The sequence below is a fragment of the Corvus hawaiiensis genome, chromosome 1, assembly GCF_020740725.1.
Source record: "Corvus hawaiiensis isolate bCorHaw1 chromosome 1, bCorHaw1.pri.cur, whole genome shotgun sequence".
Classification (NCBI taxonomy): domain Eukaryota; kingdom Metazoa; phylum Chordata; class Aves; order Passeriformes; family Corvidae; genus Corvus; species Corvus hawaiiensis.
The window spans coordinates 58,678,958-58,691,725 of record NC_063213.1 but is presented as its reverse complement, the minus strand read 5'-3'; the positions used below and the strand labels follow the sequence as shown (position 1 = coordinate 58,691,725).

At 42.7% G+C, this 12,768-nt stretch overlaps 1 protein-coding gene across 2 annotated transcripts; it reads right to left on the bottom strand.

Moving 5' to 3' along the window:
• Nucleotides 1–391: 391 nt before the first annotated feature.
• SRI (sorcin) lies at nt 392–8,680 on the bottom strand. 2 transcript variants are annotated; one of them, XM_048306406.1, is made up of 8 exons: nt 8,498–8,653; nt 7,755–7,838; nt 4,622–4,691; nt 3,839–3,882; nt 2,669–2,816; nt 2,395–2,508; nt 1,861–1,919; nt 392–1,163 (listed from the first exon to the last, which is right to left on the bottom strand). In XM_048306406.1, exons 1-8 carry the CDS (start codon nt 8,543–8,545, stop codon nt 1,137–1,139), a joined length of 594 nt encoding a protein of 197 aa, XP_048162363.1. In that variant the 5' UTR covers nt 8,546–8,653; the 3' UTR covers nt 392–1,136. The 2 variants fall into 2 exon arrangements, with proteins under 2 accessions (XP_048162363.1, XP_048162352.1); XM_048306395.1 differs by lacking the exon at nt 4,622–4,691 and having other exon boundaries at nt 8,498–8,680.
• Nucleotides 8,681–12,768: the final 4,088 nt, after the last annotated feature.

The following is a 12,768-nucleotide window of genomic DNA, read 5'->3' as shown; positions in this document are numbered from 1 at the left end:
CTCTGTACAGTTGTGCTGCTCCCTCTTTCCATACAATGCCCATCTTCCCCTCAAAAATCTCTACAACAAAAGCAACCAGAAAACTCCCACCTAACAAAAATCCGTTTTTTTTTTCCCCTGAAAAGCCTCAGGCAAGTAAGTCTTGCCTGTCTGTATCTGCTTTCATGAACACTCTACAGCATTGGTAACATTGCTGAGATCTGAAAGAGTAATCTGGCAAGATTTTTCCAAGTGTGTTTTGGCCCGTGTATGTTAGTTGGCATATTGAGGCAGGAGGGCCACTTGCTAGGGGTTAAAGTGGAGGAGATAGAAACATTCCTTTACATGTAACTGAAGTCTGTCTGCCTGTGAAAGGACAATTGATGCACAAACTGACACAGCACAGCTTTTGTATGTTTAAAAGTGTTTTATGCAGTGACACAAACAAAGAAAGAATCTTACAGGAACAAAGCCCCCTGTACCAGAGCACAAGGCTGGAAGAGTTCTCTGCTATGTTTTGCTGCATCCCTGCTTAAAAGAAGTTCTAGCAGGTAGTCTTAGTGCATGGTGTCACAGGCTTCATCTCCAAAAGAGCTGACAAAATAAGCAACCAAAACTTACTTATGTTCTAACAGACCAGTGCAAAATGACCATTCCAAAAGCCCTTTCAGTTTGTACATCTGTCTTAGGTTGTCAAAGACCAGAGAATATGTATCCTCTGAAGTCATACATGTGTTACTGTTTAAGTCAGAAAAAGATAAGGTGCAGTCCAGAAACTGATTTTTGTGAATCATGGGAAAAATTAAGTAGACACATTACTGAAAATCTTACCATTTGCATGATCTGAGTTATACATAGTGAATTGCAAGTTTATGAAAATAAAAGCATCTTTAATAATCACACATTGGAAGTTAGAGACAACAGTACATAAGTAGTTTATATTCATTATCAAGACTAAAAAAATGTGTGTGAAGTGATACCTTCATAAAATATGCAATTTCCAATATTGAGATACACAATCATTGGAGGAGTTGGCAAAGCAAAACACACACTGGAATGTTAAATCATGATCATCCACAGCTTGTGTCCTTTTGATTTAGATGCTCATAAACCTGGAATGTTAAATCATGACCATCCATGGCTTGCTTCCTTTTGATTTAGATGCTCATAACACACTGTATGAACTGAGAAGAAAATAACCACTTATTAGATGTATGGCAGAGAACGGCCTTTTACTTTTTCTCCGACAATACTCATTGTCACTACACTTTTCTGTAAAGAAATTCAGTCCACAAACAGTAAAGCTTTAAAATACCTATGAAAATATGCAAATAGTTAAAGTATCTCCTTAATGATAACAACAACAAAAAATAACAACAAAAAACTAGCACACATGGCCCTCCTCCCCCCACCAAAAAAACCCCCAAACCCCAAAACACCCAAATCCAGAATGATTTTAATCTAGTGTTCTCTTTTAGCAGCACAGATGTGGCTAGGAAGCCCAGACCCACAAGCCTGACTGAATGTGATTTGTGTCTGTTTCCACCAGACCTCCACCAACCTTTCCTGGGAAAAATGCCTACCAAGCTTTAAAACAGAAAATGAAAAAAAAGTCACAGAAAGTGATGCTAGCAAGTGGTGTAGCTTCTTGGATCTTCTTGAACCCCTCTGGTTAGAAGTTCAGAAAAAAGTACACAACATTTTATAGAACTCTGTAAAATACAGGAAAGCTTTTTGAGACAATACTCAACAAGCCCCAGAACTTTTGGGTTCTCACTCTACATGTAGGGAAGGTAGGCACAAACTCAAATAATAACATTGTCTTAAGTTTTTCTTTTGTTTTACCCTGGAATTTTAATAGATTCCTTAAAATTCACTTACATCATCATAGTGGAAGTTCACAAAACCCTGCTGAGTTGTATCCCTTCTTCTAAAGCATTCTGCAAAAAAGCATTAAGAAAACAGAAACCGGGTAAGAAGAATTACAGATAAACAATTTTTTTAAAGTGTACAGTACTTTCCTAAAATTCCCCAAGTCACATGACGGAGAACTGATGAAGAATACTACAGTTAATTCCAAGACTTAATTTCCCATTCTACATTTTTGTATTTATCATATACAACCCTTTATGTTCTGTTAATAAACGAAGTTCTGTTAATAAACAAAGTTTTCCAATTTTGATAACGTAACTCTTCCAGTCTCTGGAGTAAACACAGCATCAGTATAAAGTCCTTTTTTTCATGGGAATTTAAACAATCCTTTATCTACAGTTGTTGCACTTCTGCCTGTAGACTATTGAAAGAAACCTCTTTTGTAGTATGTCAAAGTTGAACTGGAGATAAGTGAACAATCAGGTTTTACTAAATAGAAATATATTATGGGGATGACAGTAACAAGGCTATAATCCAGCATACCAGTGAGAGCTCTGAGTTTCACACAGCAGGCAATGTAATCATCGAATGCAATCTTCCCTTGAGTGCTGTATCGCTTTGTGATTGCAGTCACAGCCTGTGGGCTCAGTCTAAATCCTATTTGAAAATAAAAAGTCTTACTGTGAAAAGACAGGTAAATTAACAGAATCCAACATGTTTTCATTGGAAATACCACCTATTAGTTACTGCAGGATGAAAACTGTTACTGGGAAATGGTGTAAGTCAGTGTCAGAAGCAAGAACAATTCACAACTTACCCATAGTCATCAAGGCTTTCTCCAGTTCCTGGCGATCCACTGTGCCACTTCCATCACTGTCAAAACTTACGAAGTGTTGCTTCCAGCCATTGACCACAGCCCAGAGTTCTTTAAACTCGTTAAATCCCAGGGTGCCAGACATATCCCTCTGATTTCAAAGCTAAGAAAAACATTTCTTAACTAAACAAAACCACCAACAAAAAAGACAAACAAACAAGGCATCTCTCTGTAGTTAAAAACTCTTGCCTGAAGGTATTAGTAAGATTTTACTATTATTTATGTTTCTTGTAGAAAACTAACTGAAGTATCCCCCAGCACAGATGGAGGTAATACTGCCCAAAACCTAAGGTGAGAGAACCTACTCGCCCCATTTCTTCCCGGTGAAACCTGCTAAAGCCATTTTCTCTTTGTGACTTCTACTTTAGTTGACACACTTCTCTTTTACCTGCTGCTATATAATTGTAACCAATTAAATACATAGCTGAAATAAAAATAGATGCCAAAGAATAAACTGTTATATCAGTTCTCTCATACTCTTAGTGGCTTGTTCAAGGCGAGCTAAGAGCCCTTCCAGTTTCATTTCTGCTTTTTTCTTTTTCAGCAGCAAAACTTTCAGTTTAAGTTTTGGCTAAAAAACCTCCCAAGATTCCAACCTTACACAGTATATCTAAGTCTTCCATAGGTCCTACTGCTGAATGCCACATACCATTCCATTAGATACTCAAACCTGATTAATTAATGGAACAGGATTTAGGGGGACTTAGATTGTATTCAGGCTGTGTAGTACAAATATTTAAAATTCATTAGGAAGGATGAAAAATTGGAAAGTTGTCCTGTTTGAGAAGCACAGTAAGTGATTTGAACAATACTTTATTCTGGGCCACCAGACGTGACCCTTCATACATTTATTTAGTGGAGCAACAGTTTCCCAGGCTTAGAGGGATACCACTTGTTGTAAAAAGACTGGTCACTGAGAGCCTCATTTATTACTACTTCCTCATTCTTTAAAATTAGTAGGAATGGAGTTTTGTAGCTTCCCAATCACACTGATCACAAGACTTATCAAGTAAAGGCTGAATGGAAACTACAAAGCATTTTCCAAATGTTTTGGCACTCTCTCATCTTTGCTTACATAATGCAAAAATGTTTACATTTCATAGTAAAGGATACATCCAGCATTGAGATCATAAGTCTGCAAGTCTCCAAGTTGAAAGCTGTTAAAATTAGAAAAAGGAAAAATAAATTAAGACCATAATCTTCAGTTTTGTCTAAACATAAAATTTCAGATTTATGATAAAGTGAAATTATATACTGAAATTGAAATTATATATATTATATATATATAAAAATATATTGTAATGCATAAAGTATTATGTAATTGGTTCCCCTGTATACAGCCATACTGTATTTTGATCCAAACAAGAGCCATTACTTGTTAGAAAAACTGACAGTGGACAATTTGGAGGCAATTCAAGTTGCATTTAAAATTAACTTGCTCTTATCTTAATCCTTAACAGTTTTGGGTTTCAAAGTGGTAATTTACGTTACCCCCCACAGACACCACTTGTTCAAGCCAGTTTCACTCACAGAAGCTGTGAACTGAACAGGAGGTATCTCAGCAGAGGAATCCTGCCACAGATTTTGGTCATTATCAAAGCTCAGCTCAAGCCAAAGCAAACCATCTTTTTAAGAACAGTCTGGCCATTACAAAACAAACCACTTCAACTCCACAGCCCAGCAGAGCGGGGAGCTAAGGAGGCTGAGAAGGCAAGTCCTTGGTGCACAGAACTGAATACAGAGAATTTACATTTCCAAGATTTGGAAAGGAAACCCATTTGCCATGCAAAAAAAAAAACCCAGCTCTGCAGAAGGCACAACTACAAGCATTTTCTAGTATGGGAAGAAGACTTAGTGCGCTTTAGATTTGCTTGTTTATTTAAATTGTTAACTTACGTTTATATGCTCCTGCAATCCCTGACTGGGTGAGACATCTCTGTAGCTCATCAGCATCTATTTGTCCATCCTTTCGATAACAGAAGATGTATCAGCTATTGTTTTAACACCCTCTCCCAGGCTGCTTATTCCCAGTACCCACTCCCTTTCCAGTGGCATTCCATTAGCTACCCTTCTCAAGACATCCTCATAACTGACAAATATAAAAATTCCAGTTTTTTTTTAAATTTTAAGTTGCTAGCGAACAAGCAAACGCAGAAAGCAAAGAACTTTAAAAGAAAAACAAAACAAACCCAGAAAAGATACCTAGCCACACGGTTGGAAAATGCCTCACTTCCAACAAATCCTGCTCCGGGCCAAAGAGAGAAAACAACTGCCAATTCATGGAAAGCAATGAGCTGTCAGAAGCGGAGCTGGAATTCTAAGAAGTTTTATTCCTCATATCCCCAACAGGAAGTTTGGTTCACAGAGAGTTTAATTTAACCTCATTCAGGAATGGAACATTATGTCTGTAGACACAAAAAAATGATGCCACTTCTGTAACGCATTAGAAGATGAAAAGCCGAGTCAGGGGAGATTTAGGTTGGATATCAGGAAAAGGTTTTTCACCCAGAGGGTGGTTGAGCACTGGAATGGGCTTCCCAGAGAAGTGATCACAGGACCAAGCCTGTTAGAGTTCAAGAAGTATTTGGACAACAGACTTGGACACTTGGTGTGACTCTTGGGGTGTCTTGTGCAGGGCCAGGAGCTGGACTCGATGATCCTTGTGGGTCCCTTCCAATTCAGCATATTCTATTATTCTGCTGCTACAGCATTTTCCTAGTGTTTTTAAACCCACTTTTGAAAGCACTTTTTTTCAAGAACAGGGATATGCTACCAAATGGTATGGTGGGAATAGCACAGCCTGATAACCTTCAGAAATGAAGTATCATTGTTTAAAAGACAAATAGTAGTTCTATGTTAAATGATATTTGACAAGGTCTGGAAAAAAAAGCAACATTTTGATTCTATGTAAAGTTAATGGCAGCTAAACACAAAACTGCTTCCAATCTACTCCATCAGTCTAATTATACAGATGTATTTAATGCTTTATATTCACAGGGGGGAAAAGAAGATTTGAAATATCAAGTAACTAATCTCTTCAAAGGCTTTGTACCCTCTGAAATAAAGATAGGAACTGCGTAACTTTAAAACAGAGGAAGATAGAAAAGCATGACTGTAATCAAGATTAACATTACCAAAAAGATGCTTGTCTTTTTTTTTTTCAGTAGAACATAAGCAGCTGAACTAGACAATGCATACGGGCTATGCAAACAGGCTAAAAATTACATTACTACTTCCTACAAAGACAGACTCAATTGAATAAAGATTTGAAACAATACTTTTTACTTTCTTCTAGGAAACTTGTTCATCAAGTCAAAGACAAGATCCCTGTAGTAAACTATTTCAAAGAAAGCTCAGAGGAAAGATTATATATTATATAGGCATAAAAACAACACAGAGAGCAGCAAACCATAACCAAAACATACTAATTCTTCAGTAAGTACATATGGATAACTGAGACCTGGCTTTTTACAGAGTTGCACGGGTGGCCATAAAAGCAACTGATAATTTTTCTGTTCCATTTCACTGTCTCCTTACAGGGTTTTTACTTCTGCACAGCCACTGGTCCCAGAAACAGACACCTCAAATTCCAAGGATAACTTCAAAAGCCTGAGTTCATTTCAGTAAGGAATTATTTCTACAAAAATAAAGTATTTCAGAGTATTAACTTAAGTATTCTGAAGTGCTAACTTGATCATACTGGTTCCCCCAGCTTCCAGTATCCGTATCTATGTTTTGCTGAGGTCCAGCTCCCACCACCTCTTCTCCACAGCGCTGTATCCTGTTTGCTGCTACCCCCCTTTCTCTTTACAATAGGAGCTTATTCATGCTTCCAGTGTCAGTTACTGGCTCCACTGCTGATTCCTGGCACACATCCAGGTGGCACCTGCACACAGAGACATCTCAGCTGGCAGACAAACTGTCAGCACATTCAGCAGAACTCAGCTGGGCTCCACCTTCTCAGGGAGGCCTCACTACACAGAGGTCATTCCAGTGTTCTTCTTTACTACAAAAACACATGGTCTAAATATTTTCATAAGCAGTTAGAAGAAAGTAAGATACAGACTGCAAGATGCATTATTAATTCAAAAGAGTAACACAGAGAACAAAACGAATCCAAGTTATGGTGGGAATCTGAACATCAGCTAATATTGCTGAATTCAAACATTCATGTTGTGGTTGTACCTACCCAAGGATAACAGATCCAAGAGCAGAGTTTTAGATCTGCACACACCCTACAAGTGTGCAATAAATAGCTATAATATGGCCAACAGACACGGAACTTCAGTTCAATAAACCTAACTTAATCGCTCCTAAGCTCTGTAGTACAGTTCAAACAGCACTTACTTCTAGTAACATACATGATCATACAAACAATATATGCCACAAAATTACAGGAAAGAAATTAAAAATGCAGTGCAGAATGACAGGGAAGAAAAAAAAAAGAGTTGTGAATGCCTTTCCTCTAAAAGAATAATCACTCTATGCTACCAGTAAACCCAGATGCTGGCACAACCTATGACTGCTTTTCCATTTGTGAGTCTACTAACATCATGTAATGACCTCTTTCCTATTAGCATTTCCTGCTCTTACCCAGGCCATCCCCACAGCCCATGCTTTCCACTGTTTCTGGTTTCTTTCTCCTAAACTTGGCAGCATTCACCAGCCCAGAGCTGAGTCACAAATCAGTTACAAAATTTCATGCATCTATATATTCCCTGCATATACCTATATAGGAAATATAGGCATACATGCATATATTTGTGATTGTATGTATGTATTTACACATACAATATAGAAACTAGCAGCATTATTCAAACTGTATAGTTCCTGTATGTGTACAGCTGTAACACAGACTAATACAGATATATATAGCAAATAGGCGAAGTAAAACAATTCTGGATTTTTTGAAATATCAGTTTTTCTCACTGCAAATACTAGGCATTCCTCCTTCCAAAGGTAGAAAGTATTCCCCAGGAAAAAAAATCCTGAAGTAAATAAAGAAGTAAATAACATTTTATAGGTTTACCTGCCCTCCCACTGCAGCAAAATAACCATACAAAGGATCCTGAGCTTGTCCAGGGAATGCTGGTCCTCCTGGGGCTCCTCCATACTTTGGAAATCAAGAAGAAAATTAATTTTAAATCAGTGATTCAGTAAAGGATCCGTACTTATCAACTTATGTTTTTCTGTACACACCATGCCAAAAAAAAAACCAAAAAAGAAACTCCCTATGAAAAAAAAACCAACAAAAACCCAACAAAACAAAACCAGCTCTCAGTTTCGGTACTGATATACTAATTTCTCATAATGTAAGCCGATCAGTGTAAAACCTTGCACAGGAGCAAGCCACTGATCTAGATATAGCTTGGTCTATCCCACCAAGGTTTCATTTTATTCTACTGCTAGCAGAAAACGGCCAGAAGAAATAATAAGGCACTGCAGATTTTTCTTTCCACCTCAGAAAAGTTGAGCTAAACAGATCTCTAGGGGAAATACATGGAGGAATATGCATTAAGTGTGAAAATCTTTAAATAAAACTGATTCTTAAGTGAAAATCATGGAATGACACCTCAGCACTGACTTTCGCCCCGCGGCAGCAGCTGCGTGGGATGTGCCTCCTCCCTCCCTTCTCCTGCGGGCGCAGCCCCGGGTTGGCGCCTGCGGCACCTCCCGGTGGGAGCGGCGGTCGGAGGCCGGGCAGCCCCCGCCTCACACGGCTCCCGCCGCGCCCCCGGCCACATTCCCCCGCGGGCCCCAGCCCCCGCTCACCCCGCCCTGGTAGAACCCGCCGGGCGCCGGCTGCCCGGGATACGCCATCTTCGCCTGGCACCGGCTCCGGCGGTCCGGCCGCGCCTGGGAGCAACCACCCGGATATGCAGGGAGGGCGGCGGCTTCCAGCCCCGGTCCTTCCCGGAGCCCGCGTGCCGCCGCCACCCGGGCGGGGCAAGCGGCGACCTGCCGTCATCGGGGCAGCAGGCGGTGCCGGGCGGTGCCGTCGGGAGCTGAGGGACCACCCCCTCCGATCTCCTCCCGTTCAAGTTCCCCCTCCGGCACGGTGGTACAGGCCTATGGCCCCGCGGCGGCATTTCCCGGTGCAGGAAGGGCGCGGCGCGGCGCTGCCTCGGGCCGCTTGCACGGGTGGGTGGGTGCGGTGGGGTGGATGGAACATGGGCCCGTCCGAGCGGGATCGGGTGGGGAGTGCTAAGTGCGGGGCTGCCGGCGGAGGGGAGTGGGCTCAGGTCCCGGCGGCTCCCGGCCAGCAGCTGTCAGACACCCGCAGGAGGCAGCGTACGTGGACGGAACTGCTCCGCTGAGGAGGAGAAGGGGGAGAAGGAGGAGGAGGAGGTGGGGGGGGAAGCCACTGGCCGCGGGCAGCAGAGGTGGAGCCGGTCCCTGGCGCATCCCGGGACTGCCGCTCTCGGGAAAGCGGTGTTCTGTGGCGGCTGTGACCCACTAGGGCGACAGGAAAGCTCCCGACGTGTTCGCTGGTTAATCGTCTGCGTTGACGTCAGATTATTTTAGAATCACCGACTCGTTATTTACCACAAGGCCACAAGGCTTATAAACTCAGTAGTTCGTGCATCTGTATCGTGTATCACAAAACGTGTCCTTACCTCTTTTGGTACCGTAGCTTTTTCTTCAGACTCTGACCACCTGTCCCTGTTCTCAAAGGCAGAAAACAGGCTGTACAATTTCTCTTGGGTCTGTAGGTCCCCAGCAGGAGCTGGGGGAATGCCCGTGTCCCACTGAAGCGAGGAAGCTCTTTTTGTATTCAGTCAGGGGCTGCTCCGGGTTTGGGGATTAGCTGGAACAGCCCCAGCTTTGATCCAGCAGTCTCCTCCTGGCTGGAGGAACTCACCGGTACAGCCCGTGATTTGCTCCCACTGACCACCCGGTACCCCAGGGAGCAGCATCAGCCGGAATGGCCACAGCTTGGTCTGAGCTGGAACGCGACTTTGCAAAACATAGAACTCCCTCCTTCTCCTAGTGAGAGCTATTTAATTCAGTCGCAAGACAATGAGAAATCAGTTGCTGGAGTCTGTATGACTGAAACCTACTGATGGAGACCTTGCAGGGTAAATGGTCTGCTGTAAGAAACCTGGAAGCATAACATTTTCTGTTTATTAGCATAATTTCTGCAGAACTTTATAATTTGAGTAGAACCTTATCAATTAAAGCATGCTAATTTATAGTAAACTTTCCATTAAAAGTGTCACCCTTCTCATCTTCTAAGTCATCCAGTAAACAAGACTTTCAGATGTTATCTGTATAGCATATATTTTATTATTCTAGCACTAATTGCACCTTATAACTGTTAACAGTTGTCAGTGACATGAAAACAAAACTGTGGTGTTCTGTGTAATTTAATAATCAATAGAGCTGCAAAATGAAAGAGACAAATCGTTCATCATGCGGGATAGCATAAATGAAGCCCATCTTTTCAGGTGTAGTGGTTTGGTCCAAAATACTCATTACTTATTTACCTTCTGTGAGATAAGAATTAGGAGAAAGCAAAACAGGCACAAAACTTAAAAGAATATAAAGAAGTTTATTAACCGACCTAAAAGAAAGGAAAAAAAAGGGAAAAAAACCAAACCACACCTTCAGAACACTTCTCCCCCCACCTTTCTCCCTTCTCCCACTGACAATGTAAAAAGACAACCCTTGAGATGTTCAGTCTGTTTACCACTTCCATAGTAACCTTGTTCAGTTCACTTAGGGGGAGGAGTCTCTCTTGCTCATGCTATGGAGACATCTCCACAAGAAATTCTCTCATAGCTTCAGTATCACAACGAGGCAGCCGCCCGGCTTGGTTCTCTCGCATCATGTTTCTGCTTTCGAAGGTCCAATTGTTACAGTGCAGATACTGCAACATGCGTATCAAACAACGAGGCCCGTGGAAAAGAAATATATAAGGACCGACTCTTGATAGATGTTTCAGAGATGTTTATTTCTCCAGCCGCATGGCCAGGGCTCTGCCGAGGAACTGCTCAATCACGGGACCCGAGGGTCCTTGCCCACGCAGGGGAACACAAAACAACCAATGGGGAACGAGGCTGACCAGGGACAGGGAAACCCCGTGCCTCCCCCCAGGGCCCCTCTCCCAGGACCACATGGCAGGGGGGAAGGGACCCCGACATCCAATCTTGAGCTACTGCGGTACCATTTTAAGGTTGAGCTGTTCAAAAACAAAGGTCCTCTTCACCCATCTCTGGGAGCATCTTAATTTCTAAGAATAGAGGCCCTCCCCCTTCCCTGGGAGAAAAAAGGTCCTCATCATCTTCATCTCTAGGACTATCTCTGGGAGCATCTCTAGGAACTGAGATCTTTCTCCTTCCGATTTGGAGCAAAAGGGTCCTCATCACTTCCATCTCTCCCTGTTCAAACTTCACATCAAATTACAGCTGCTTCAGCATTTGCTTATTTCAGTGCAGGTGCTTTTGCTCACAAGTACAGTTTGAACGCTCCACCCCCCATGCCTTCATGAAATTACAACGGGTACTCTGATACATCATAGCTTTACAACAGAATTTCAGCTTTAAGCATCTCCTCTTTCTCTTCCCTCAGGTTTTTTTCAGCTCTTCTTTCTTTACTTAATGTCTGCAGCACTAAAAGGGTTAATCTCACCCAGGCCTTGCAGCTGGCATTTCGCTTATCACTGTTGCTCACATGATCTTTTGCTGGACAGCGGTGCAGCTTCAGCTGAATCATGGCCGCACTGGAGAGGTGGGGAGGGGAGCCGGGCCGCATGTAACAGTGCTGTGGGAGGGCCATGGATGGAACAGGGCCGCACAGCTCCAGGATGGCTGTGTCCCAGCCTGGACCCAGCCCAGCCCGGACCCAGCTCAGCAGGTCCCGGCCCGGACCCGGCCCGGCCCGAGCAGGGCCCAGCCTGGGCCTGCTGGGCCCCGTACAAGCTGAGCCCAGTTACCTGTCCCAAGCCCGGAAGCAAGAGAAAGCTTCCCGGGGTTTGTCCATTCTTAAATGTGGACCACAGAGACGGTCAAAATTTTAAGTGGTTTAAAAAATTGTCAATATTCAAACTAGCCAGTTGATAGGTTCCGTCAGGTCACAGAGGAAGCTGTAAGCACCTCTTTGCAAGAAAATCACTTCTGGAGTTACGCTAACCCATGACGTCAGGGCACCTGAGAAACACAGTAGTGAACCTGACTAGCTTTGTGACTTAAGAAATACATATCTCACAAGGGTATTTGACTAAGCCTGTGTCTTGGGGTGACTTTATGACGTGTATCCTATGTCGCTGCCCTATGCCCAGAAATTAACTTTGTGCCTTTCTATGCCTCTAAACTGAGCCTGAGAGGGGGAAGGAAAAACCTGAGCAAAACTTTTTCAAAGTGGTTTGCAGCTTGTTCAAGGTCACACAGAGATAGCGTTGTTTTTCCATCTGCGGCAGGGGAGGGAGGAAGCACCCGGCTTGCTGCTTTCCAGTCAGCTTTTGGCCAGTGGTTCAGCTTCTTTTTCTCCGGAGAGAGACTGAGAGTTGAATTTTTTTCCCTTCCCTGGAATTTCGGATTTTCTCCCTTTTCTGCTGGACTGCTTCAATATCAGAGCACACTGGGAGAACTTTCCACCAAGCGCAGAGGGCCTGGCCCTGGGCCAAGCCCCAGCTCCGAGGAGACCAAAGGGAGGACTCTGACACTTTCCCAGGTTTTTTCTCCACAGTGAGAGATTTTATTGTTTAGCATTATTTTCCTTTTCCCATGTGTTTGGTAAATAAATAGTTTTATCTCCTTCACTTTCCTTTGAGGAAAATTTATTTTTCCTGAACCTGGTGGGGGAGGGGTGGTTCTACCTTCCCTCAGAGGATATATTTCTAAATTTGGCCAAACTGGAACACCACGTGTTGATACCAAGCTGTGCGATGGTCAAATAGTTTTATTGACCAGACTTGATCAAGTGCAGTGCAGGTTATTGGAGGCTCTGAGCTAACTTTGTTAGAGTACATATATTAATGTCTGGGCAAAATGCCCATCTAGTTAAAATAGCATCTAGAAACAGTGATAAAAATATTAAAAGCT

What these genes read in the sequence shown, in the direction of transcription:
- SRI (XM_048306406.1), bottom strand. Translation starts at nt 8,545, where the DNA reads ATGGCGTATCCCGGGCAGCCGGCGCCCGGCGGGTTCTACCAGGGCGGG. An exon ending in TTATGATCTCAATGCTGGAT is followed by an intron (nt 2,817 to 3,838) that starts GTATCCTTTACT and finishes CTTTGAAATCAG; the next exon opens with AGGGATATGTCTGGCACCCT. An exon ending in TGAACTTCCACTATGATGAT is followed by an intron (nt 1,164 to 1,860) that starts GTAAGTGAATTT and finishes TTTTCTTCTCAG; the next exon opens with TTCATACAGTGTGTTATGAG.